The sequence below is a fragment of the Acinonyx jubatus genome, chromosome A2 (genome assembly GCF_027475565.1).
Source record: "Acinonyx jubatus isolate Ajub_Pintada_27869175 chromosome A2, VMU_Ajub_asm_v1.0, whole genome shotgun sequence".
NCBI classification, from domain to species: Eukaryota; Metazoa; Chordata; class Mammalia; order Carnivora; family Felidae; genus Acinonyx; species Acinonyx jubatus.
In genome coordinates this window covers 150,836,732-150,863,457 of record NC_069383.1, presented here as the reverse complement: position 1 = coordinate 150,863,457, position 26,726 = coordinate 150,836,732, and the positions used below count along the sequence as shown (strand labels likewise).

General features: G+C 52.1%; 1 protein-coding gene and 1 long non-coding RNA gene across 2 annotated transcripts; one reads left to right on the top strand and one right to left on the bottom strand.

Moving 5' to 3' along the window:
* Nucleotides 1-568: 568 nt before the first annotated feature.
* Nucleotides 569-2,552, bottom strand: TMEM158 (transmembrane protein 158). The gene has a single exon (XM_053217762.1). The coding sequence runs from the start codon at nt 2,119-2,121 to the stop codon at nt 1,222-1,224; it is 900 nt and encodes a 299-aa protein (XP_053073737.1). The 5' UTR covers nt 2,122-2,552; the 3' UTR covers nt 569-1,221.
* An 82-nt stretch (nt 2,553-2,634) lies between these two features.
* LOC113593537 (uncharacterized) lies at nt 2,635-16,413 on the top strand. Its single transcript, XR_008297174.1, has 3 exons — nt 2,635-3,459; nt 15,525-15,672; nt 15,765-16,413. It is a non-coding gene; the product is annotated as an uncharacterized LOC113593537 (long non-coding RNA).
* The last annotated feature ends 10,313 nt before the right edge of the window (nt 16,414-26,726 follow it).

Sequence of the window (26,726 nt, the reverse complement as noted above, 5' to 3'; positions counted from 1 at the left end):
AAACTGGGAAGGATCTGAAACCACTGTCCAGCAGTCACCGAGCTTACCTTAGGGGGAAAAAAAATCTTATTAATGCCAACATAAAGCCTCAGGTTTGCAAACTCGGTTTTGGAATGTGCTCATATGCTAAGGTTTACACATACGAAAAGTATATCTACCTGCTTCTTGCTTTTTAAAGTGAGTCATTTCCATGAAGGATAGATACCTGGTTCAGGGGAATGATTGATTTTACCATTTTGGTATTTTACTGGGTGTTTCGCAGATGGTGAGGCAGGGGACAAAAAGGCAAATGACAGAAAACCCTGTGTGCCACCATGACAAACGTCAATGAGGCCGAGGGGTGGGGTGGGGGTGGGTGTTGGCGGGCAGCTGGGGTAGAAGGTGAAATTGCCCTTAGGGTAAGTAACACGGTTAGTTTCCATCTCCCCCCTCTCCCAGCCGGGCCAGCCAGGCAGCAGGAGCCCCTCTCTGACTTTGGAGAGTCCCTCCCTCACATTTCAGGGCAACATCTTGTAATTCTTGGATTCCTCTTCCTAAATCAAATGAAGAAAAAAGCTACATACGCATCTCTGGAGGAAAATGTCTGTATTAAAAGCCAAAAAAAAACCACAGAAGTACAAGAAACGCCCACCAGGCCACGTCACTGGATAGATCGACTTGGAAAAGGTTCATAAAGTTCATTTTCAGCGGTAACAATATGTGGGTGTGAAATCCTTCCCATGCCTCCCCCCTCCCCCACCTTTAAATAAATTAAAAAAAAAAAACAAGAAACTTCAAATACTAGGTTTGGATACAAAGAGCTTCTCTTCCTACAGCAATAGCAATTTGATTTTGTTTTGTTTTGTTTTTTTACTAAAACTTTCATTTAAAACAGTTATTAAATATATAAAACAAATACACAGGATTTGGTCATTTTCTGCCATGAATATAGGGCACGTGGGTGCGGGGAGGGAGGGCAGGGGGATGCAACCGAGGGGAAAGGGCCCCATTTCCCTCCTCCGTCTTCCGAGCTGCGCGGCTCCCACCTTGCAGCTGCCCCCTGGGAACCAGAAGCGCCGCCCGCGTCCCGCTGGGCCACCCCGCTGGGCCCCCTCCGGCGGCCCCCTCCCCGGAAGAAGAACTAACGGTCACGACAGCACGAAGCACACCGGCCGAGCCTCCCGGCGGGAAAGGCACCCGAGAGCGCGGACACAGGGCGGGCGCGGGGAGGAGCCGGGCGGGTCACTTGGCCGCCGCCCCCGAGGTGACGGCCGCGGCGGCGGCGGCGGCGGCGGCGGCGGCGGCGGCGGCGGCGGCGGTGGTCCCCGCGGGCACGGCGGCGGGGGCGGCGGCGGCCGCGGCGGCGGCGCTGGCGGTGGTCCGGCGCTGCTCCATGCCGTTGGGCAGGAAGCCGGCGATGATGGGCACCGGCCAGATGAGGGCGGCCACGCTCCACACGACGATGACCAGGGTCATGAAGCAGGCCACCAGCGTGGACTCGATGGGCTTGCGGTTCAGCCGCCAGCCCGGCTCGCCCTGCAGCTCCTCCAGGCTGAAGTCCAGGCAGCAGAAGTGCAGCGGCTCGCCCTGCAGCCACAGCGGCCCGGGGGGCTCGGCCGCGGGGTAGGCGGGCAGCGCGGTGGGCGCCCCGGCGGCGGCGGCGGCGGGCCGGAGGCGGCCGGGGCGGCGGCCGCGCACCCAGCCGCAGCCCACGCACAGGCGCAGGTCCTGCTGCGCGCCGCCGGCCGCCAGCCCCAGGTGCTCGATGAGCAGCGGCGGCCCGACGCGGTGGAAGGCGGCGGCGAAGAAGGCGCGGCCGTGCGCGTTGGTGGAGAAGAGCAGCAGGTCGCACTGGAAGCCCCGCGGGCGGCCCCAGCGCACGAGCAGCGAGCTCAGCATCTGCCGCTGCACGCTGATGTTGCACGGCGCCGCCGCCGCCGCCGCCTCCTCCGGGCCCGGGCGCTCGGGGGGCCCGGGCGCCGCGGAGGCCAGCAGCCGCGGGGCGGCGGGCTCGCCCGCGGACGACGCGTTGACGGAGGCGTTGGGGGGCGCCCCACCGAGGCCCGGCGCGTCCGCGGCCCCGCCGCGGGCGGGCGGCAGTGGGCAGGCGGCGGCCAGCAGCGCGGCGAGCGGGAGCAGCATGGCCTGCGGCGGGCGCCTACGCGCGCGGGGCGGGCGGCGGCTGCATGGCGCACGGACGACTGGCCGGCGAGCGGACGGCGGGACCGCGGGACCGCGGGAGCTGGCGGCCGGGCGGAGTGGGGGCGCGCCCGGCACCCGGCAGCCCGCGGGGGCGGCGCGGAGGAGGCGGCGGCGGCGGCGGCGGCTCGCTCGGCACGGGGATCCCTCCCCGGCCCGGCTGCGTCTGGGGTTCCCCGCCGCCCCCGACGCGGGGGCCCTCGGACGGCCGGGCTGCTCTGCAGGGCCCGGCGCTCGCCCGGAGCAGGATTCCCCGGCTCGGCTCCGCCTCCCGCGCGCCCCGCCCCGCCCCGCCCCGCCCTCCGCCCGCCCGGCTGCGAGACTCGGGGGAGGGCGGGGTTCCACGCGCCGGGCCGGGCGGGACGCGCGCGGGGTGTCGGCCTGGGACTCTGCCACCTGCGCGCGGCCCGGCCCGGGGCGGAGCGGAGGGTTGCGGGAGCCGCGCGGGGCGGGGGTGGGGAAGGGGGCGGGGACGGTGAGCCCGGCCGCGGGGCGGGGAGCTTGCCCACGCGTGCGACTCCGGGCGGAGGAGGCGCCGTGGGACAACTGCGTCCTCGCATCCCCTGGTCACGCCGAGGGCTGAGCCTGCGAGTGCTCACCTGGACCCCTCTTGTTTTACAGAAGGGGAAACTGAGGCCGAGAGACGCCCCCCCCCCCCCCCCCCCCCTCACCTCCCAGGCCACCCCACAAGCCAGGAACAGGACTCCGGGCCACTAGGCTTTCTGCCTTTCCACGATGTCTCTTAAAATCAATCTCAAATCTGCAGAGTTTCTTTTTTGATACGCCTCGGACACGTTAGACCCACTTGGTATTCTGAAGGCAGGCAGAACCCGGAGGAAAACGCCAGGAACTCCATACGAGTTTTGGGTGGGGATGGGCTGGCGGCAGTGTGAGCCTCGCGGCCCTGCGGCTCCGAGGGAGGGGTCGCGAAGGGGTGTTTCACTCCCAGGAAGCCGCTGCTCCCGTGCAGGGCCCCCACCTGGACGGCAGAGGGGCATTTGTCTGTACAATCCGTGTCAAGGGACAGTTCATCCCTTTTAGGATAGACAGTAGGTTGGGAGAGGCCTGTCAAGAATAAGGAGCCACAACCAGTTATATTTTAAGAACGCTTTCCTAGTTAATTTGGCCTCTTACACTTGGCAGGAAAATCACTGATGCCCTCCAAGAGAATGACCTGTGGTTTAAAGCCATCGTGCTCCCTGAGCTCCAGCTATTTCTGAGGCTGGAAGCCGTGGAGGGACCCACCGGCAGGAAGCAGTCAGCAAAGTGGGCCTCACTGAGGTGAGTTTCCTGAACGGAACTATATTGCTAGGCGTCATGGCTGATGACATTTCTGGAAGCTGAGCATTATTTCTAACAACGAGTAAAAGCAGGTTGAGAAAGATGTAAAAACAGCCTCAAAATACCTGAACCTACCTGGCCTCTTTCCAGCTGGGCAAGTCATTATTCTGACGTGGCCTTGGTTTCCCCATCTGAACAGTGAGGTCAGTGGTACCTGCTCAGCAGGGATGCTAGGATAAATGCACCCAACCCAGTGTCCATCTGTCTGTCCACAGAAGTGCTTCCGTGTCCAGTGGTGGCTGCTGTGATGTCCTTACTATTAGTCCTGTCAGAACTGGCTGTCTGGAAGGGTCCTTGGTTTCTATAGAAATGATACATTTCCCCGAGGGACTAGGACTCCCCTTTTGTTTAAGCCCTCATCGCTTTTCTGCTGGGAAGTGATGCTCCCAGAGAGAATGATGTGCATTTTCATGCTTCTATTAAAAATTACTCTTCCTTTAAAGGCCTTGCACGTCAGGAACTCTTTTGACTGCCTTTGGGGGACTGAGCAAGGGGGGGCCTGGGAACAGCCCCAGAACGTCAGGTGATGTGAAGGCCGAGAGAGGCCCAGTCTTCAAGGGGTGCGTTCTAAGCTTGGCCACTGTGTACAATAGTGGGTGACGCTCTCTAGGGTTTCGGCCAGAGGTGGGGTCTCCCTGGTTTTGTCTGTGCAGCAGAGAAGGCAGCAGCAGAGGGAGAAGACAAAGATCTGCTTGGGGGGGCGGGGCGGGCAAGCAGTTTGCTGCAAAGTCATATCACCCTAGCCCCTTGTTCTGGCCACCGGCCTCCTGGCCTTGTTTCCAGCACATGCCACAGAGGTCCGACACTCACCCTCCCTCAGAGGGACTGAAACTCTAGATTGATCTGCCTTCTTCTTGAAAAAGAATTTTTTTTCAACGTTTTTTATTTATTTTTGGGACAGAGAGACAGAGCATGAACGGGGGAGGGGCAGAGAGAGAGGGAGACACAGAATCGGAAACAGGCTCCAGGCTCTGAGCTATCAGCCCAGAGCCTGACGCGGGGCTCGAACTCACGGACCGCAAGATCATGACCTGGCTGAAGTCGGACGCTTAACCGACTGCGCCACCCAGGCGCCCCTGATCTGCCTTCTTTTTGGACAGTTGGAATTGGGGAAGAAAAGGCAAACAGTGAAGTTAGTTTCTGTCCTGTTGACTGCTGTGTTACCAGCAATGAGAAGAGGACCTCACAGGGTAGGCAGAGGCTCAGAATTAGTGCCATGTCACCTTGTGGAGGTTGGGTTCCAAAGTCTGTAGGTGAGTTAGAGGATCTGGTGCAAACCTCTTTTATTTTGAGAAAAATTGTCAGTTGAGTTTCTTTTTGTCAGATGCGTGTTTTATAAACGTATGCGAATATGTTATAACCTGCCTACAATATGGCAGATAGTCTGTGCTTATATTCACGGCTTGTATTCCGTGCCACACTCTTTCTTGTATTTGAAATTAGCTCAAATTGATTTGTTCTTGATTTCTGTGAGGATTCTGTCTTTGGATATTTATGTTTTCTAAGGGGGTGAAAATTATTTTGGAAACCAAGTCCAAAGTGCTGTCTTATACACACAGTGATTTCCTTCCCCCAGTCCTTCAGTTCAAGTTTACAACATCCTGCTATGATCATTATATATATATATATAATATATATATATATATACACACACACACACACATATATATTGTATATAATGTATATGTATATACATTATATATAATGTTTTTTATTCTTGAGAGAGAGAGACAGAGTGTGAGCAGGGGAGGGGCAGAGAGAGAGGGAGACACAGAATTTGAAGCAGGCTCCAGGCTCTGAGCCATCAGCACAGAGCCTGATGTGGGGCTCGAACTCATGGCTGAAGGCAGACTCTTAACTGACTGAGCCACCCAGGCACCTCTGTGTGTATTTTTTTTTTACTTAACAGAGGAATACATTGTTTGGCTTACACACCTAATTCATGATCAGCTATATAGTATTTATATATGAGATAATATGACTTTGTACCATTTGTGATAATATGGGTATATAACGTATATAAACAATAATATGACTTTGTGGCATTAAATAAGGGAAAATGTCATCTGTATGTTTTGTTGCCTTTACAGAATAATAAAAGAGTTACATATTTAAAAACATATAACATATTGTATCATATGTTATAAACATATTTAGTATATTGCATTACAACTGCATTGTATAAAGGTTGGGAATCAGCAGAGGAAACAATGAGAACCCGAGCTACCTGGTCTCTACTTTTCTGTATGTGCATAATTCTCCTCCTCCTCCTCCTCCTTCTCCTCCTCCTCCTCCTTCTAAGTGTTTATTTATTTTGAGAGAGAGAAAGAGAGACAGAGCACAAGTAGGGGAGGGGCAGAGAGAGAGGGAGACACAGAATCCAAAGCAGGATCCAGGCCCTGAGCTGTCAGCACAGAGCCCCATGCAAGGCTTGAACCCATAACCACGAGATCATGACCTGAGCCAAAGTCGGATGCGTAACTGACTGAGCCATGAGCCACCCAGGTGCCCCATAGTTATTCTTTTCTGCGTTTTGCATACTCCCTAAAACGTGCAACAATTACTTCTGAAAAAAAAAAAAAAGAGAGAGAATTATAGGCGTGCCTGAATGGCTCAGTGGGTTAAGTGTCTGACTCTTGATTTCGGCTCAGGTCATGATCTCTGGGTTCATGGGATTGCGCCCCATGTTGGACTCTGCACTGTTATCGAGGATCCTGCCTGGGATTCTCTCTCTCCTTCTTTCTGCCCATCCCCTGTGCGTGCGTGCTCTCTCTCTCTCTCTCTCTCTCTAAGCAAATAAACATTTAATTTTTTTTTTCACGTTTATTTATTTTTGAGACAGAGAGAGACAGAGCATGAACAGGGGAGGGGCAGAGAGAGAGGGAGACACAGAATCTGAAACAGGCTCCAGGCTCTGAGCTGTCAGCCCAGAGCCCGATGCGGGGCTCAAACTCACGGACTGTGAGATCATGACCTGAACCGAAGTCGGACACTTAACCGACCGAGCCACCCAGGCACCCCATAAGCAAATAAACATTTAAAAAAAGAGAGAAAATTGTATTAAAGCCTCACCCCCTTTTGCAACTGTTACTGTTTTGCTCTCTTCCTTCAGCCTGGCAGGGACCCCGAGGGCCAGCCAGGGACACAGGGTGCGCAACACCCCGTTGCTGACGGAGTGAGCTGGTGGGTTAAGAGCGCTGCCTGAGCTATAGGCAGAGACCTGCTCATATGCCGTGTGGTTCCCGGCCTGCTCTCCAATCCATCTCCTACCCCTTTCCGTGCCCCTCACCGGCTCTGTTCCAGGCGCACTGGCTTCCTTGCTGTTACTGGGACGTGCAAACTCAAGGTCTTTGCCCCTGCTCTTCCCTCTGCCTGGGCGGCTGTTCTTTGTGACACTGCCTTTGCCGGCTCCCTGTTTCCCTCGGCTCTCTGCTGCGATGGAGGTTCCTCGGCGAGGCCCTTCTCGACGGCTCCTGTAAAACAGCACCATTGCCACTGTCCCCGTCACCACTCCCTGTGCACTGTTCCGCGTCTTCCTAGTACTCACCGCCAGCTGACATACTCTTCTCGGTTTAACGTCTCTTTATTGGAATGTCTACCCCCCCCCCCAAAAGCAGGGCTTTGTCGGTTTTGTTCGGGGGAACAGTAAGAGGTTCGGTGATAGTTGGTGAATGAGTGAATTCCAAAGGCTGCCCGTCCAGCAGGTGGGATGTGGGTGGCGGTCTAGGGAGTTGAGAGGGACAGAGCCACACCGGTTCCCCAGCAACAAGACTGGTGTTTCCCTACCAGCCTGCGGGCGGGAGGCCGCCCACCAGGCCCTGCCCAGGGCTGGCTGTGGAACCGGGCCCCACCGGGGGACCACCTGGCCGGGCAGAGTCTGGCGTGGAGGGCTAAACTGATCTCATGAACCCTGGCCGCCCAGCTGCACCGAGGAGGGGCACGAGCTGGTGCAAGCCAAATTACTAGGAACGTTCCAGATGGACCCAGACCTTCCTTCTATCGATGTAAGGAAGAAAGGCAAATGAGCCTCCTTCCATCCCCCCAGGTCCTGTAATTTATAGAAAACAAACGGAAGACTTTCAGCCATCCTCTGTTTTGTTCATAAAATACCGAGAGCAAGTTTTTCCACACGGACCGTATTGGTAGAAAACAGTCACCGAGGACTTCAAAGAAAATAATTAGTAATGCGGCACGGTAATTTCATTCTCTTCGTTTCCTCTGCCCCTCCCCGGTATTAGCTAATTTTTCCTCGTACCGCCTATGAAGTAAGACCTAACAAAAAGATCTCTTTGGGTTATTTGAATTCCTTTTATCCAACGACCTCAGAGTGTTGCAGGTACAGTGATTCGTTAGTCCTCCCCTATTATGCGGGTGGAATTAAGATATTATTCCCACACACTGTAGACTGAGAAATAAGCAAGAGCCACAAAAGCGTCGTAAAAACAGGACAGAGAAGAGACAGGCTCAGAAACCAGCGGCTCAGCCACATCAGAGTCACTGGGGAAGGCCTCGCTACTTTGTTGGTGTGTGTTGGGGGGGGGGGGCACTCAGCGAGTGGTGGGAGGATATTTTCCACGCCTGCCTCCCTGAGAAATCCCATTCCTCGGATGGGAAACTCGAGGACTGGTCACAGGGGCAGCTGAAGAGCGGGCCTCTGTCGTGGGCCCCCTGGGGGAGCCCCGGAAGCCCCCCCACCCCCTGGTGTTCGCTGATAAGATCCTGACCATCCTGTGCCCTCTGCTTCCGTGCAGCTCCGTCATCTTTCTGGGCACCTGAGCCAGACCTTCAGGGTGTGGGCATTTATTCTTCCTGATCGCTGTGGTCGGAAGGGAGATTTATGTCCGCATAGCCCCGGCAGCAATTATAGCCCGCACAATTCATTTGGCAATTAATCATAGGCGGCCCCGGGACACGGCTGCCGTAGCCCGCTTCAGGCTGTTGGTTGGACTTAACTCTGTCTCATGCATTTGTTGTTTGCTTGTGGGCACCCTCCGTGCATGGTGGGCAGGGCCACTGCTGGTATCTCTTTTCTATCCAGGGACCTGAGCATCATTCTGGGTTTCTGGGGAGATTCCAGCGAAGACTTTTTGAGGAAAGAAGAAGCCTCTGCTGTTATAAAAAGATGAAGAGTCTAAGAGCCACCGGGAGGAGGAAAACAGTGCCCAAGTGGTACGTGTGTAGAAGGATTCCAAGGGGAAAGATGTGCCTGCTGAGTGAGCACCTCTTCTGGGCTTGGCCTCGCATTGGCACCTTCACCAGATGACGATTGTCCCTTAACAGACACTTGTTGAGTGCCAGGCACCGTGTCAAATGCTTGAAATGCATCCTCACCACAGTCCCCCGAGGAAGACATTGCCATGGCCATTTTCCAGATGAGGTAAACTGAGCCTCCAAGGGATTAAGTCACTTGGACAGAGTCACACAGTGGTGGAACAAGATTCAAACTTCGACCGTCTCGTTCTTTTTTTTTTTTTTTTTTTTTTTTTAAGTAAACTATGCACCCAACATGGGGCTTGAACTTGGGGCTTGACCCCAAGATCAAGTGTCACAGGCTCTACCCACTGAGCCAGCCAGGCGCCCCTTGTTCATCATCACAGCCCTGCTCCGTGGCCTCTGCCGTCACCAGCGACCTCGGGAGTTGGAGGGCATCGTTGTGTTTTACTGATGGGGAAGCAGGTGCAGGGTGGCTGGGCCGCTGGCAAAGGCTGGCCCATCTACATCTCTTCAGCCTTCCAAGTGCATCTACCCTGCATTCACTCCCGGCTCATATATCCCACCTACACTGAGATGCTGGAGGATGTCCCCCCAGTCTGGTGCATCCCTAATGACGAAGCCCTGGATTATGGTTCTCCAAATCCATTATCTCCAGGGTGCCCGGTAGGGAGCAAGGACTCGGCGAGCGCACCCAAGGGCTCGGTGAGCGCTGGCCGGGAACCCGGGCTTCGGCAGGGACCACTTAGCTGGGCAGACGCCCAGCCTGGGGCTCCTGAGATTACCTGGGAGCCTTTGGGTTTGACATCGATGGATTCTTAAATAGTGTATTTATGAATGACTCAGGGACGTATTTAAGAGAAAGATGGAAAAGACAAGGGATACAGACTAACCCACACTGAGGGCAACGACGGAGTAGTTTCCATGAAAACACCCAGCTTCCGGGATCGGTATCTGTCACAGGAACCTAACTGATGCTCTCTGTCCCTAGAAAACATTTTTTGGTAATAAAAATAATTTTGCGGGGAGAAGACAATGCTTAAGGCAAGTGACATTTTGTGGTTCTCTTATCCATCTTCTAAAAAGTTGGGATGTCACTTAGCACTGATAGTCGTGAATTCTGAGGGTTTCAGTAGGGAAAGCCTGGGGGACTGAGCTGGGTCATCGGCCACTAGCGGGTGTCATCTGGGATTACGTCGTGCTTCTAAACACTGCCAAACACTCACTTCAAGTAGAGTAATTAACGTTCCATTTCTAGAGGTAGGGAGGAGCTGGGGGAAGCAAGAGCCCATTTTGAGAGAGCCAGGCACAGTGGAACACATTTATCAGACTTTCATGCCTTCTAACCGCACCCTTCCCACGGATCTTCTGGCCCACACGTGCTTGGGGACATCTGTCATTTGCCTGGGCACACTCGGTCATGCAGAGGTCTTGCCTGGCATTCCCTTTGCGTTGAGGTGGCTTCTCCTCCTGCTCTATTCATTCTTTGTATTTAGTTTTTAAAAATTTATTTATTTTGAGAGAGAAAGGGCAAGCGGGGGAGGGGCAGAGAGAGAGAGAGAGAGAGAGAGAGAGAGAATCTCAAGCAGGCTCCCCACTGCCAGTGTGGAGCCTGACGCAGGGCTCGATCCCACGAACTGTGAGCCGAAACCAAGAGTCCAACACTTAACCGACCGAGCCACCCAGGCGCCCCTATCCGTTCGTTTTCTACTGAGGTGTCTAGATTTTCTATTTGAGAACCTTGTGGCTGTGAACGTGGCTTTTGGAGCCGGGCAGACCTGGCTTGGACACACTCCTCGACATTGCTGTGTCTCAGTTTTCTTGCCTGTGAAATGGGCCTCATATTTGTTCTCTGGTGCGGGTTAAATGTGGTCATCGTTGTAGAATGATCAGATCAGGGCCTGCGCAGGGTGAGTGTGCAGTGAGTGTGGTCAGCACTTTTGCTTTGGCTCCTCCTCTGTTCTTACGCTACTGTGAGAATTGTACGCCTGCACCTGTAGGGTCACACTGTGTGTGACGGGGGAGGGTCAGGTCCAGACTGAGAAGAAGCTAAGCTTCTGGTTACGTGGACCGTCCCCGGCAATGAAGCACAGCTGTAATCCAGTGACCACGAGGACAGGAAGGCATCCTGGAGGCCACCTAGTCCAAAACCTTCATAGATGGGAAAACCGAGGCCCAGAGTGGGGTGCTGGCCTGGCCAAAGATCACACACCGATTGGCCGCAAAACCAGGGCTGGAAGCCAAGCCTTGTGGCCTACTGGGCATCAGGCATGACACCTTTTTCTGGAAGGACAGCCCTCAGCAATGCTTTTAGAGCCGCACTTTACAAATGAGGGCCCGTTGCAAAGTGGGAGCAGAGAGCCTTTCTAATTTACTTAGAGAAGAAGAGGAAAATGATGGGCTTGGTAATTGCTAGAGTCGCACTTCTAACTCTATTTACAGGGTGGAAGATTGATTGCGGGGGCTAAGAACGTCGGCAGGCTCGGCAGGCTTCTGTTCTGATGCAATTAAGCCCTGCTCCTTCCAGCTCTGCCTAGGACCTGGGTCAGGCCCCGCGAGACCTGGGTGTGAGCTGGAAGCCCAGTCTGGACCTGCTCCAGCCTTGAGTCCTGAAGAAGTCCGTGGGAATAGGCAAGAACTTGGCGCCCATGGTCCAAGTAAGGCCATCGGGGCCGTTGGGTCATGCTTCCTGGTACCTGGGCTGCTGGCCAGACCCTCACACGGTATCAGAATCCCCCTGCCACTACCTGCTTGAAGCTGGGCGGCTCCAGGACCACCCCGAGCTGGCCGTGCTCCGTCCTCACCACCCAGGCTGGCCCCCTGGGTAGCAGCCTCCATCTTGGTTGCGCCTGGGTTTCCTCTGCGCTTTGCACTTTGGCGATGTGGGCTGTGAACCTCTCCACGGAAGACCCCAGTGCTACTCTGGAGCTGGGCCTCTTTTCCCAACCCTGTCCACCCTAGCCAACCATGGCTCAGCCCATTTGTTTGCTTTTGTTGTTAATGAGAGTGGAAAATTGGAAACCAACCAAATGCCCCCAAATAAGGGATGGTTATGGAAATGCAGAAATGGTGACTACTATGAAAGGGTATGCAGCCATGGCAATTCTTTTTACGAAGAGTCTTCTGCTTAGCATGGCATTGAGACCGCCATGTTGAACTGAGCACCTCTCATGGCGTTCAAGGTGTGTGGAACTCCTGAGCCCTTATGGTTGTTCAGAAGGCCTTTACCAACACTGTGTAGCTTCTGGGGGAGATCACAGTGCATAGATCTTGTGAGTCCATGGACAGTCCCTCGATATACTCCCTGGTATGGGGGTCTCACTCTTGGCTTTTCCCATGAGGCACCAAGCCTCACTGTCTTCACTCTCCTCCCCTCTAGATGTCCTCAGGGAACCTCAAAAGCCCTTCCCTTCTGTCCTGAAGAGCAATCCAGTTCTTTCCCAGCTCCTCCCTCCCAGTTCATCCTGGGACCCCCCTGACTAGAGCCATACAGGTAACCAGAACCTTCCTCTTTTTTTTTTTTTTAAAGACTCTTGTTAAAAAATGTTTATTATTTATTTTTGAGAGACAGAGCGTGAGTGGGGGAGGGGCAGAGAGAGGGAGGGAGACACAGAATGCGAAGCAGGCTCCAGGCTCTGAGCTGTCAGCACAGAACCCGCAAATGGTGAGATCATGACCTGAGCTGAAGTCAGATGCTTAACTGACTGAGCCACCCCGGGCACTCCCAGACCCTTCCTCTTAATAAGGTGGTTGAGCCCTGGTTTTTGCCACCGGATCACGTCCCTCAGCTTCCATACCACAACCACAAATGGCTTCCCAGATCTTGACTGTGCCTGGATCTCCTGGAAGGCCCCATCCTAGCATTTCTTGTTCAGCGGGGTGGGGGAGGAAGGAGGGAACCTGACAATCCACGTCTCTAACAAGGTCTCAGGTGATTTCCAGATGATGGTGACGTCACTGGTCCGGGACCACACTCAGAAACACTAGACCGTTTCTTCTGAACATGCGGAAGATCCTCCCCGAGAGGAATTTTGGTGAACAGTCTTTCCTCCATCTTGTCATATATTATTATATCATTATTGGAGGTAGAAAACATTACATAAAACGGTTTATGCCTGGGGCGTCTGCTTCCTGGTTTCTCCAGCGAAGCAGAGAAGGGGATCCCAGCCCACCCATCAGCTGGGCTTGCTTAACCAAAGATGGGGGCCTGTGGCTTGCAAAGATGATTTCCAGTAACTGATCAGGACAACTCCCATGGTTTCTGGACCAGAGAGGGTGGCAGCATTGGGAGCAACACTGGGGGCAGGGTTGAGCCAGCAGGGGCTGGAGACCCAGGGTCCCAGAAGCCAGGTCAAGGATCAGTCAATACCCTGGCAGCTGTAATTGGGTACCACTGTGCCAAGGGCATGTCAGAGATGGCCAAGGGCACAGTTGACCTAGCTGTTCCCGCTGCCAGGGCCCTTGCTTTCTGTTGGGTGAGGAGAGGGGACACATGCAAATATGAAGACCTTAGGCTATGGTAGTGACTGGGGAAGAAGCTTCAGAGGACCTGGTTCGAGTCCCAGCTCTAGTATCCACTGATGAGGCTTTGATCTTGAGCACACGAAGGCACCTTCCTGAGTGCTATGGTGTCTCCTTGGTAGAACAAGGGGCCTGTACCAGATGTCCTCTGCTCCGTGAGATTCCCTGGGCAAACGGGTCCTTAGGTCCATTAGACTCGTTTTCTTTTTTGCAGTAGGGACAGAGGGCCAGCTCAGATGCTGCGAGTACTTGGACCAGCCAGGACACCTTGGTTTTTTGCAGCCTCCTTGGTCATGAAGGGTGATCAGACTGTGAGAGACCCAACACCCTGTCTTGGCCCCTGGGGTGCTCCTTTTACTCTGACAGGTGGAAGCAGGATGTTGGGGAGCACAGGCGTGGAGAGGGGTGGCATACCCAGAAGTTGGGGGCGCCCTGCCCAGCTGGGCCTCATTCGGCCCCAGCGGCTGCACGTGGTGGATCTGAAGGCACAGGGATCAAAGCGCCAACAGTTCTGGCTCGGCCTCTCTGGACGCAGCCCTGACTGCTTAGCACGGCTGTGGGGGCGCCTGGGGGGCTCAGTCGGTTGGGCGTCTGACTTGGACTCAGGCCATGATCTCACAGTTCGTGAGTTCGAGCCCTGCTTCGGGCTCTCTGCTCTCAGTGTAGAGGCTGCTTTGGATCCTCTGCTCCGCTCATGCTATCTCTCTCAAAAATAAATACACACTGAAAAATAAAACAAAATGGGTGTGGATTGTGAAAGGAAGGGAGGCTCTTGACTGGGAGGGCATGGAGGGCAATGTGGGAATATGACTCCTGGAATCAGCCCGGGGACTTGGCTTTGCCTGCTGTGGTATAAGGGGTTTGGGGGCCATTCCTGTGGTTGCCCCACATTCTATAATCAGACTGGTCCCAGGACTTAGGTCTCATCTGCCAACAGGCTGGTTGTGCCAACCTCAGGCTGGTCCCCTTCTCTGGCCATATAGGGCCACCCCTGTGACGTTGGGGCAGCCCCAGACTCAGGATTTGTTTCCCTCTCTCCCTTGCTCTGTCTTCCTTCCCGGGGCCTTGGGATTCTCCGGGCCACAGCTAACTGAGCACTCCACACCCCATTGAAAAGTCACCACAATAATTACCAGATCATTAACAGGGGATTTTGAAAAGGCACTTCAAAGCATCTTTCCCGGAATTGCTAAGACAGGTGTAAAAGTCTATCTGGGCAGAGAACAGTCAGTTTAAAAGGATGTTGGGGACCAAAGGGCAGGTGTTAATTAAACTGGGCTGAGCAGCCGCAAGGCTAGGTAACTTCGGATCTGAGCACGGTGACAACCAGGCTGTGGGGGCAGGGGGGAGGGGCCTGAAAGTTTTAGACAAAACACAAAACGTACAGACTTTTTCCTCCATCCCTACTTTATTAAGGAATTTGGCCTTAAATCTGAGGTCTTCTTTCGAATGCCTGGTGCCTGCTTTGGCAAGGTTCGTATACAATAAATATAAATAAACCTGCCTGTGATGCAGCCTTCATTGTTAATTTTCCTAATTAAAATTAATGAAAATCAAACGCCTAAATGGCTGGGAATACGGTGCACAGATCAGCTCTCCTTACGGTAAAAACCCTATAGGGGCACCTGGGTGGCTCAGTCGGCTGAGCATCCAACTTGGGCTCAGGTCTTGATCTCTCGGGTTCGTGAGTTCAAGCCCCACATTGGGCTCTGTGCTGTCAGCATGGAGCCCACTGCAGATCCTCTGTCCCTTCCCTCCTTCTTAAAAAAATGGTTTTTTTTTAATGTTTATTTATTTTTGAGAAAGAGAGAGAGACAGACTGCAAGCAGGGGAGGAACAGAGAGAGAGGGAGACACAGAATCCGAAGCAGGCTCCGAGCTGTCTCGAACTCACGAACCGTGAGATCTTGACCTGAGCCCAAGTCAGACCCTAACCAACTGAACCACTCAGGCGCCCCTGTCCCCCTCTCTCTTTATCCCTCTCCCTCTCACTTGCATGCTCTCTCACTCTCTCAAAGAGAAATACACATCAAAAAAAAAAAAAAAAAAAAAAAAACCCTAAAGGAAGGAAGAGAACAAATGTTTGTGTCTCAAACGGGCGGGCTCTTAGGAATACCCACCTTAGCCACCCACTTTCCTGAAAGATTAACACGAGCTCCTGCCTCATGACAAGCCTGAAGATTGTTCGGGTGGTTATAGAACCCTTCCTTCCCCAGGAACTTTGTTATCAGAGACCCTTGCCCACTTCCCACCGATCTGTAATCTGTACCGCAGTGGCCTCAAGGGCAGGACTTCATGGTCTGAGTCAGCGAGCTTCGTTTCTGGCTGCCCATCTGAATCCTACTCACGCTGACGTTGGAACTCGCCCAAGACATATGGAACCAGAATCTCTGGGGCTCCATATTTTCAAACGGCTCTCAAGGTAATTGTTGCACAACCTTTAAAGTCCCGGTGTTTGGGAACTTCAGGAGTCAAAAGTACTTTCCGTGGATTTTTTTTTTCTTTTTTGTATAGTCAAAGCTACTTCCCAGCGCAGCCGCCTCAAACCGTTGCCTTTGGGTCTTTAGCAACATGAGCTCCTTGAGAGGGCTGGTTTGTGAGACGCTATTTCCTAGACACCAGACAGAAAAATGTAAGCCAAGCACGGGAACGTCTGGGCTCGTGGTGACCATCTTCGGCGTCACGCGAGAGCGTCTGTCTGGCACCTCGTAGGCTGGGGAAACAGGCGTGAAGCAGCCAGCGCTTCTGGGGGTTTCGTATCTGGAGTGTAGCAAATGCTACCTAGGACATCGTGCTATCCGGGTGCGACTGGCTAAGGGGCAGTTGTGTCCGTTTGTCCGCAAGACCACTTGTGCTGTGTGGTCCTAAGTGTGCTGGTCGACCACACGCCCACCCCAGATTCTCTGCCTGACTCCTGGACCTTTGGCTACAACCACAGTGGGAAAGGGAGGTACTGGGTGGCCCCGGAAGGGATGAATGAATGAAAGGGTAGAGCTAGGGAGGAGAGTGTCACCAGCTACATGAGAATCAACAGCTTGGAGACCTTCTATAACTCCCAGATCACCCTGGGCCCGCCACCCTCCCCCCCCGCCATCCTTCAATGTGCTGTCATCAGTTTGTCATTTTGGATTTTATTAAAGTCACCTGGAAAACCTGGTCTTTTATCTGAGGCAAGCTAACGTCTCTGACGCGTCTCTGGGCGTTCTGGGGGCACTCGATTTTCCTGCCTGCCTGTGGCCCCGATTCCTGTTGGATACCCAGGTCTCTGTTCTGTGCTGTTGTTCTTCCTGTAGGATGTCACCCCACCTCGTTTAGTCACCCGATCTCTTCTCACTCCAAAGTCCCGTCTTGGGCTCAAGGCTTGGGTGGCGCTGACTCCCAGACCCAGTTCAGCAGAGGCCAGAGACATCGAAAGCACGCCACTGCCTTCAGCCTGGTTGGGATCCTTTATACGCACGCTGCTCCCCGTGCTATAAAAGCAAAGCATGCATCCTTCTCCTGGCCCTTTGCCTCTCATCTAGCATCTTCTCACCCCCCAGCGGCCTCTGATGCCCCACTTGCCAGGGGCGCCGCTGCCGGCCTGGGAGGGAGAGTGGAGAGATCATCTGAGGGAGAGGGGACAATTCTGCGAATCAACACGATCTGGCTTCAGCATCAAATTCAAATGGCCAGAGATTAGACTCTGCAGGCATAAGCCAATCACATGCAAATTTTGGCAAATCATATGCAAACAACACACGTTGACTCTGCCCGGATTGCATCTGCGTAGAGCCGGCAAGTAGGGCTTGTTGGTGAAGTGCCTTCAAGATGCGGGGCCACAGGAGCCGGAGAGGAGAATGGTGGATTCTTCGACCCCACCTGCCTGCCGGGAAATCTTATGTGTGTCATCTGCTCAACTAACACTTCTGGAGTGGCTGCTGTGTGCCTGGCATGGTGATGGAGACAGTGAGATCAACGAGGAGCAGTGCACCCCTACCCCCAGAACTTCTAGATAAGCCAGGACACAAATAAGCACGCTGAGGGGTTTTGCAATGGAAAGGCAAAGCTTTGGAAAGGCAATGATGGTGACGTGGACAGGACGCTTGGTGGGGACACAGAGCTGGCTGGCTTATCAGCCCGGGGGCATCAGAAAGCCTCCCGGAAGCAGTGATGCCCGAGCGGAGCTTTGATGGATGAATAGGAGATACTGAGGGAACCAGGGGATTGCACCGGGCCACCCACAGCAGTGGGCGGATGATGTGGCACCGGACGGGGTGGGGGTGGGGGGTGTCGCGCATGAGGTGGGGTTGGGGAGGGAAGGGAGGAGGCTGGTGAGATTCGGGAGCTGGATCATCAAGGGTGTCAGCACTGAGAAGGTGGAGGTCTAGCCCGAAAAGTGAGGGTTGCAGCAGGAGAAAAATGAGAAAAAGAGATGTTTCAAGAAGCTGTCAGACTGCAGTGTGGGGTGTGGACTGCAGCCAGACCAGATGGGGCACAGAGGCCGGGTGCGAGAGCTCAGACTGAGCCGTGGTTGGGAGACACAAGGAGATGGAAATAATCAGGTACATTATATAGGGGTCCAAAATGGTAGGATTGTGTGACCAGTCCGTTGTGGAGGGTGGGGGTAGGGGAGCGAGCCTGTATGATTAGCAGGTCCGGGGCTTGGGTGATGGACCCAGACCATGGGGGAAGACAATTCTGTCTCGGATATGCCCTGTGTGAGGAGCTGTAGGGGACTCCAGAGACCATATCCAAGATGCAGGATGCCTCTTGCCATCTTGGGTCAGGCTTTCCAGAAGCAAATGTTTCATCTGAGTGCAAGTCATTGCATCACAGAAGAGCTCCCAGGAGCAACTGTAGAGGCGCAGGGAAGGGTATGGGAGGGGACAAGGACTAACGGGACACCAGCCACACCCACGCGACAACTGCTTTGCCTCCACCAATCCCACGACCTATTTCCATTCCCAGTTTGCAGGTGAGAAAGCACAGATGCCGAGAGAGACACCTGGCCAGGGCCACAGTGCTCATTTATTAGCCAAGGAACTCGGATTACCAGGCCCTTCTGACCCCAAACCCCCCTCCCTGGACATCCACAACCACTGCCCCAGGCCTTCTAAAGGAGGTACCACCCCAGCAAAATGCCACCACTGTCTTGGAAAATTTGCCGGGGCGAAGTCAGGGGGAGTATTTTAGGCTTGTTAGGGGGCCACTTAATTTCCTTTGGCAAGAAGGTGAAAAGAGCCTGAACCCAGACTGTGCAGGACAGACTGTCCTGGCCTCCAAGCTACCCCAGTCAGCGGGAGAGAGGGCTGGGTTCTGGCAGTTCCCGTTGCTAGTGGTTCCTGAAAGGGTAATTTTGCAAACAATGCTGAGAAGCTGATTGTGGCAATAAATTACCATGCTAAAAGGAATTATTTTTATCGCAGTGTTCCGGGGCCCTGAAGAATGCAGCAAACAAAGATAGGTTGAGTAGAATATTCTGTTGGTGTGGGCCTAGAGTAGAGGCACAGATGTGGGAGTGTGTGCGTGTCTGTGCGTGTGTGCGTACGTGTGCGTGTTCACATTCCTGCCTGCTTCCTAGCTTGAAATGCGTTAGGCCCATACCTGTTCAACTTGTAAACTTTTGACGAAAGCAAACGTACCCAAGGGCGCCCGGCTGGCTCAGTCGGTGAAGCGTCCAACTTCGGCTCAGGTCATGATCTCACGGCTTATGAGTTCGAGCCCCGCGTCGGGCTCTGCGCTGACAGCTCGGAGCCTGCTTGGGATTCTCTTGCTCCCTCTCTCTCTCTCTGCCCCTCCCCCCTCCAAAATAAGTAAATAAAAATAAATTCAAAGCGAACATACTCAGAGCTGAGCAGGCCCATGCAAGGTGAAGACACGCAGGTGAAGACAAGAGAATGTGACCAGGTCCCCCGAGAGGGCCCTTCTGCCTCCTTCCCATCACTGCTCAGCTGGAGTAGCCTTCTCCAGACCTGTAACAGCATAGATCTGCTTTGCCTTGTTTTTGTGCCTGATAGAAAGGAATCCCACAGGTACATTCTGAAAGGAAGATGATAATCTTGAGTCCCGTAAAGCAAATGATAGGCTTACTGTTGGGGATGCTTGTAATTTTGGGAAATCTTCCAGTGAAGTCTTTTGTAATTGGATTAATTGTCCTTGGCCCTTAGCCTTGTGCATGCTAAGGTTTCTTAATGCTGTAGGGTCCTGGAAAATGGCCCATGTTACAGACAGAGCATTAGGAAGGAATCACTAACTAGGTTTTGATGAAACAGGACCATCTTGCCTTTCCTTTTGTCTTAGATTACAGGTTCTCAACCCTGGCTGCACATTGGGACCACCTGGAGAGCTTTAAAAAATATTGACGCTGGAGTCCCACCCCAGAGGTTCTGATGGTTCAATTTAGATCATTTTGGCCTTTTCTGCCCTCAGAGTTGACCTGGAGGGTGCGACAGAAAAAATTATTCTGACACTTGTTGAAGATGGTAAGGCAGACTTTATTCAGAGGGAGAAGTGCCAGGGGCTCTGGCAGTCGGGGAGAGAGAAACTGGGCTCCACTCTGAATACAACCAGGAGGAGTGGGGACTTACAGCCGAGGAGCAAGCTGGAGGGGGTCGGTGGGTGGAAAAATACTAAAAGTGTAGCGTAATTCCTTGCTACACTGGCCTAATATGATCCTTGCTGAAGGCAGGTCAGGACGATCAGCCAACCCCTTATCAGACCAGGAATTTGCTCAAGGATCAAGGGCGGTTAGGAGTTGAGGATGGGGGGAGTCTGGCTAAAAGGACTTGATTGCATTCTTGCTAAAATTGGGTCATGCGATGATGGACACAAGAAGTCCAAAGTCAAGGTCTTGTTAGGAAGCGGATTCACAGGAGCCTGACTAAAATTTGGTCAAGGGTTATGATCTTAGTCGTGGGTTATGGGTCTGGGTAGAGAAGGTCCTGGCTGACTCCACGTAGGAAACACATGATGCATTTGCTACAAGATGTTGAGTTAAGCCCAGACCCAGGGCAGAGGTCACTTCTCTAATCTCCTCCGGAGACATCCCAGGCCCCTCTTGACCAATATTGTTGTGATGACAGGGGGTGGGGGTGAGGAGGGGAAGGAGGGCAAACAGGTGGCCTGGGGAAAGTTGCTTAGTATCTCTGACCCTCTTTTTGGATCTATAAAATGGGAGATAATATTAATAATACCAAACCCACCAGTTTCCTGGGAGCCGTAAACAACATAAGGCAGTTAAGCCATTTAGCATCGCAATGGGCACATGGCGATGGGTCAATGAAATGTCATCATTGTTAAAAATGAAAAACAAAAAGCAATCCAACCAAGTACATTTGATGAGCCAACTGGCTTTATTAAATGAGTCATGAATGGGGCAGCAGCCCATCTAGCAAGTAGAGGGGAGCTCTAGGAGAGGAAAAACTTTCGAAGGCAGAGAGAAACCATTAAAAACACAACAACAACACAGGATGCATTGTTTTGGCAAGATTGACCTCCTAAGGGAGCAGGGGTCTCCCAGACGATTGCCTGCAAGAAATTCCAGTGTGTCTGGTAAAGGGTTGCATTCCTGAGGGCACTGAAACTGCAGTTAGGCTAGGTGGTAATTCTTGGTTTAGTGACACTGGGCTTTAACTTAAGTGGCTCCATCATGGCCCCACGGTTTTCTCTTTAACATCATCTTCACCACCATAATTGAAAGCTGCCACGGAAAGAGTATATGTGACTTTCACAAGCGTCAGTCAAAATGCGCCCATCTGAGCTTGGCCAGAGAAAAACAGTGACATCATCTAATATTCTATGGGCCAGCTGGGCCTCTCTTTTCTGGAAACTAGTCCGGGACCTTCAGAGGCCACAACCATGAAGATGAACCGCTGGGACTGATTGTCTAGAAGGTGCGACCACCCCCTGCAAGCGAGGGCTAGGCCGGCTTTAAAACATGGAGTGAGAGAAGAGACGCGTCTGATGGCTCATTCTGGCCTGCGTGAGGCTTGCAAACTGGAGGCAGAGAAATGTTTCTCAAGAAAAATTAGTAATTCCCTTCTGAGAACACTGGGAAAGGTAATGGATTCAAGCCAGAACCCAGAATTTTGTGAAATCTCAAGAAGAAGAAAAACTTTCCAACGGCTGAAAATTGAAATAGCCACAGCCTCCAAGGCTCTATATTCTTGGATTTCAATGAAATCAGGGCAAGGTGGACCCAAGGTGGAGACAGTTTAATAGGGAGCTCGAGGTCACCTACTCACATGCCATTCCAGTGACGCAAAGGGGACATTTAAATCCAACCAAAAGGCAGGCTTTGGGCCAATGTCCAATCTTAGCGGGGTGATGTCCCCAGAGGGTCTCCTCTGGGCCTGTCGTTGTTCATTCTCTAGCTTTTACGTTCTACAGAGCTTTAAAAGAATAGTTAATCCTTTCGTTTGCTATTTACAAGTACCCTGTTTGTGATATCCTGGGCAATATTATTTCCATTTATTAGATGTGTTGTAGAAGATACATTCATTTTTACCTTCTTTTTTATTTTTTTTATTTTTAGAGAGAGAAGGTGAGTAGGGGAGAGGGGCAGAAGGAGAGAGAGAAAAAGAGAGAGAGGGAGAGAATCTTTTTTTTTTTATATTTTAAAAAATCTTTATTTTTGACAGAGACAGAGCATGTACGGGGGAGGGTCAGAGAGAGAGGGAGACACAGAATCTGAAACAGGCTCCAGGCTCCAAGCTGTCAGCACAGAGCCTGACACGGGGCTCGAACTCACAGACCGCGAGATCATGACCTGAGATGAAGTTGGATGCTTAACCGACTGAGCCACCCAGGCGCCCCCTACCTTCTTCCTTTTTTTTTTTTTTTTAATGAAATTTATTGTCAAATTGGTTTCCATACAACACCCAGTGCTCATCCCGACAGGTGCCCTCCTCAATGCCCATCGCCCACTTTCCCCTCCCTCCCACCCCCATCAACCCTCAGTCTATTCTCAGTTTTTAAGAGTCTCTTATGGCTTGGCTCCCTCCCTCTCTAACTTTGTTTTTTTTTTCCCCTTCCCCTCCCCCATGGGTTCCTGTTAAGTTTCTCAGGATCCACATAAAAGTGAAAACATATGGTATCTGTCTTTCTCTGTATGACTTATTTCACTTAGCACAACACTCTCCAGTTCCATCCATGTTGCTACATGAAGATACCGTCTTCCCTTTCAACAAAACTTTATTTTTTTCTTAGTATCTACCTCTGCCTCACGTGACTCTGAAGAAGATGATCCTGTCTCCAGCTTCCAGGATAGATCCTCATTTGATAACCTGCATCCTTCCCAATGAGTGCTTAGTTAAGGACACATGACCCCCTTTTGGCCATTGGGAAGCGAGAGGAAGTTTGCTGGGTGTCTCCAGGAAAGTTGTCTTTGCTCCTAAGAAAGTGTCAGGCAATGGCGAGTTACGGTCCCTGCCCTGTAGCAGACAGAGCCGTCCTGTCCTCGCCGAAACCAAGCATGAGCTCACCTGGACTCCTGCCTGTCTCTCTGGTTTCTGTCCCTCTGTCATCTTTGCTGAGAGATGCCGTACTGTTCTCCAGCCCCACTGAAATATTCTGGTTTCCAGCTGCTCTAACCTAGCTGGAATTGACCCACCTTTGCCTTGGACATCACGGTGGCATCTACATGCTCTTATCTTAGCCCCAAGGTGCCTCATTGCACAGTGATTTTACACATCTGTTGTAGCACGTGCTTTCGTCTGCAAGAATTGTGACTTAAATAATGAAGGAATCTGTTGCCCTGCTTGATGAGACGCTTCATGGTTGGCAACTCCAGGGCCAGTTCAACCATTCCGTCCTGCATCAAGGACCCTGACCCTTTCTTCCCTTGTGTGTTCCTTACCATGCTTTGCATATTGGGCACGTTTCTTCCCATTGTCAAAAATGGCTGCCATCACCCCAGACGCTGTGTCCTCGCACAGTGAGGTACAGAAACAGGAGAAGAAAGGGGACAGAAATCCTCACACCTTTCTCTCTCAGTGTTCAGAGAAGACAATCTCTTCTCACTCAAAGCTACCCAAGAATTTGCTTAAGGCCACAGAGCTGGTGATATAGTGGGGCAGGGATTTAAATGTGATCCTAGACTGCCCAGTAGAAGTATAATACAAGCCACATATGCAGTTTTAATGTTTTAGTCGCTGCAGTTAAAAAGTAAAAAGCAGGTAAAATTAGTATATTTTATTTAACCCAATGTATCCAAAGATTATCTCAACATGCCATCAATCTACGAATTACTTTTTTTTTTTTTAAAGATTTTGTATTTTTAAGCAGTCTCTGCATCGAACGTGGGGCTTGAACTTAAAACCCCGAGATCAAGAACCAGGCGCCCCTCAGTCTATGAATTACTAATGAGGTCTTTTACATTCTTTAATACTAAGTCTTTGAAAGCCAAGGTGACCTTTATACTTACAGCACGTCTCAATTCAATCACTATGATTTCCTTGGAAATGCTTCATCTGCATTTATATTTCGTAAAATTTACATTGAAAAACTTAGATATAGATACCCAGGTTGTTCCAAATAGACCGAAAGTTTCCCAGTAGCAGAATCAAACAGCAGTTTTGACATTTATGATTAAATGGATCAAGTTCAGTAAAATTCAAAACCCAGTTCCTTAATCACACTAGCCACGATTCAAGCACATACGTATGGGCAGCACATTTCTAGAGCCTGTATACTTAAGCTCATGTTTATCAAATTCCCTGTGCCCTCGTACATGGCAGTGTGTTAGTGGGTGTCCACTTATATTTAGGGGTGCGCAAGTTCTGTCACTAGGAGACTGGAGACCTGCCTTGTAGTTGTTGCTCTGTTTCTAATTAGCTGTGTGACCTCAGGTGAGTCCCTGTACTTCTCTGGGCTTCTATTAGCTCCCTTGTTAATGAGGGACTGTGATCTTAAGCATCTCTTCAGCTCTCAAATGATGCGTTGTTTCTCTCTTCTAGCAGGGAAGGAATGGGGACGTTCTGAAAGCCGTGGGCACTGAGGCTTACACGCATTCTCTGCAACGAAATATATGGAAATTGGTGTGGCCAGTCTCTGACATCTGAAATGCTGTGGGCAGGCAGGACTCACACAGCAGCTCCTCCTCTCATCCGGGACCGAGAGTCCGCTAATTGTGTCTTTCTCCAGAATGCCCGGGATAAAAAACACTGACGCATTGCCTGGGCTCCAAATTCCAGGAAATATTGCTAGTTTGTTCCTTTTTATCCACCACCTTTTAAGGAAGAAAAATCCTATACGTGGACAGAACCCCCTGCATCGGTTTGTGCCATGGCTCTGAGTCACTGGGGTTCCTGGACCAGGCTCTGTCCTTTTATATATGAAAGAAGGCGCTTCCAGACTCACCTCCTGTTAGCCTGTTTATACTGTGTGCTCCTGGCTTGTTATCAGCAAGGGGCTTGAAGTGTATCAGATGGCACGAAACCCCGATTATCTTTTAACCCCAGAGCTACAAAAGGATGGTCAGGGGATTCAGGTCAAACCAAAGAGCAGCTATTGAAGCCTGAGGCTCCGCGCTCCACATCATAATTGGATTTAACCCGGCCCTTGCCTTTCGAATGGGGGATGTGGAGCTGTCAGTGGGATAAAACTTTAGGGCTCCGTGGGAAGCGTCCCAGCTCTCAAAAACAATTCCCTTGGACTGGTGACTTTTTACTACTATTGGCTCATTTCTGGGGGGCCCGTAATGTGGACGTGTTGGAAATAGCCTCCTCGCCCACAAATGAGGGAGCCTAGCCTCAAGTTTGGGTAATAAACTGAGTGGGAGAAGAGGGCAGGAGGGGCCGGCAGGAACCCAGAGGGCCCTAGGGGGAGATGCTACAGGGGGTCAGCCGTTTTTACGTTAAGCTAATGCCACACGGGAGTTTATACGGACCGGGAAATACGTAAACATCCTGTCTCAGGTTATGCTCTGCTTACGGGAGACAGGAGTGCGGAGTTCAGTTCCCTCCTTGCCTTAATGGGATGGATATGGGAAGGGACGGCTCATTTTCTCGTTCATCTTTCATCCATGTTAATTGTGGCAGATCACTTTCAAAGATGGACAGCACCAGTTGCCGCTGAGGGGTTCTGAAGTCTCAACGTGTGGGAAAGGGGGCGATCCCCACACGCACAAGCAATTCCCCCGCACCCGCTGAGGAGTCCCACAGTTCAAGTCTGGTCTGACACTATGTAGGCAGAGATTCCACAGGTGAGGGTTTGGTCCTCCCAGGCTGCCTCCACTGCAGGTGCCGACAGAAAGTCCAGGTTGGAGTTTCCCACGGCCCCTTCCTCGCTCGACTTGGGTTAATTTGCTAGGGCAGCTCCCAGAACTCAGGAGACCCGTCTGCCCACTAAATTACTGCCTTATTATAAAGGGCATTAAAGGATACGAATCAACAGGCAGATGAAGAGATAATCAGAGTGAGGTCCCAGACTAAGCGGTTTCTGCCCTTGTGGAGTTTGGGGCCCCGGCAGGACAGCAAGTGCAATCTTTCTGGTTCGCCGGCCTGGAAGCTCCCTGAACCCTGTCCTTTGGGGGGTTTTATGGAGGCTTCACTGCATAGGCATGACTGATTACATCACTGGCCATTGATTCAGCCTCCAGCGTCTCTCCCCTCCCTGGAGGTCAGGGTGGGGGTGGGGGGGTGGGGGCTGAAAGTGTCAACCTTCTAATCCTGCGGTTGTTTCTCTTGGCAACCAGCCCCCATTCTTAGGTGCGGTCCTAAAGTCACCTCATTAATATAACAAAAGACACCTTTGTAGCTCTCAGCACTTAGGAAATTCCAAGAGTTTTTGGTCTCTGGGCCAGAAACAAGGACAAAGACCAAACCTATCTTTTTCTTTCTTTCTTCTTTCTTTCTTTCTTTTCTTTCTTTTAATGCTTATTTATTTTGAAAAGGAGAGAGTGAACAGGGGAGGGGCAGAAAGAGAGAGAGGGAGAGAGAGAATCCTAAGCAGACTCCGTGCTGTCATCTCAGAGCTCCAAGCAGGGCTCAATCTCATGAACTGTGAGAACAGGACCTGAGCCGAAATCATGAGTTTGGATGCTTAACGGACTGAGCCGCCCCGGCGCCCCCCGCATGTATATTTCTTATTATAAATCACAATATCGCATCTGCCCGCCCCATACATACGTCCACCCTTTCCACCAAGCGCTAGGTTTATTTTCCCCTCCGCTTGACGCCGTGGAGAGGCTGGGACTTGCTTTGACCAAGGAAATGTGGCAGAAGTGACATTGTGCGGGCTCCGGGCCCCGTATTTAGGAGGCTGCGTCATGCTGTAAAGATGCTCCAGATAGATGACTGAATGAGAAGCCACATGGGGAAGGACAAGCATGCAGAGGAGCCCGAGGTACCAGACTCCTTCAGAGTGAAGCCTTCTGGGACCTTCCTACCCCACCGAGCTACCATCTGGATGCGGGTGTGTGAGCGACCCCAGCTAGTGCAGAGCAGAAGAACAACAGATCGGCTTTGAACACTGCACATATTCACAGAACCCAGAGAA

Excerpts from the sequence above, each read along its gene's own strand:
- TMEM158 (XM_053217762.1), bottom strand. The coding sequence starts at position 2,121 with ATGCTGCTCCCGCTCGCCGCGCTGCTGGCCGCCGCCTGCCCACTGCCG.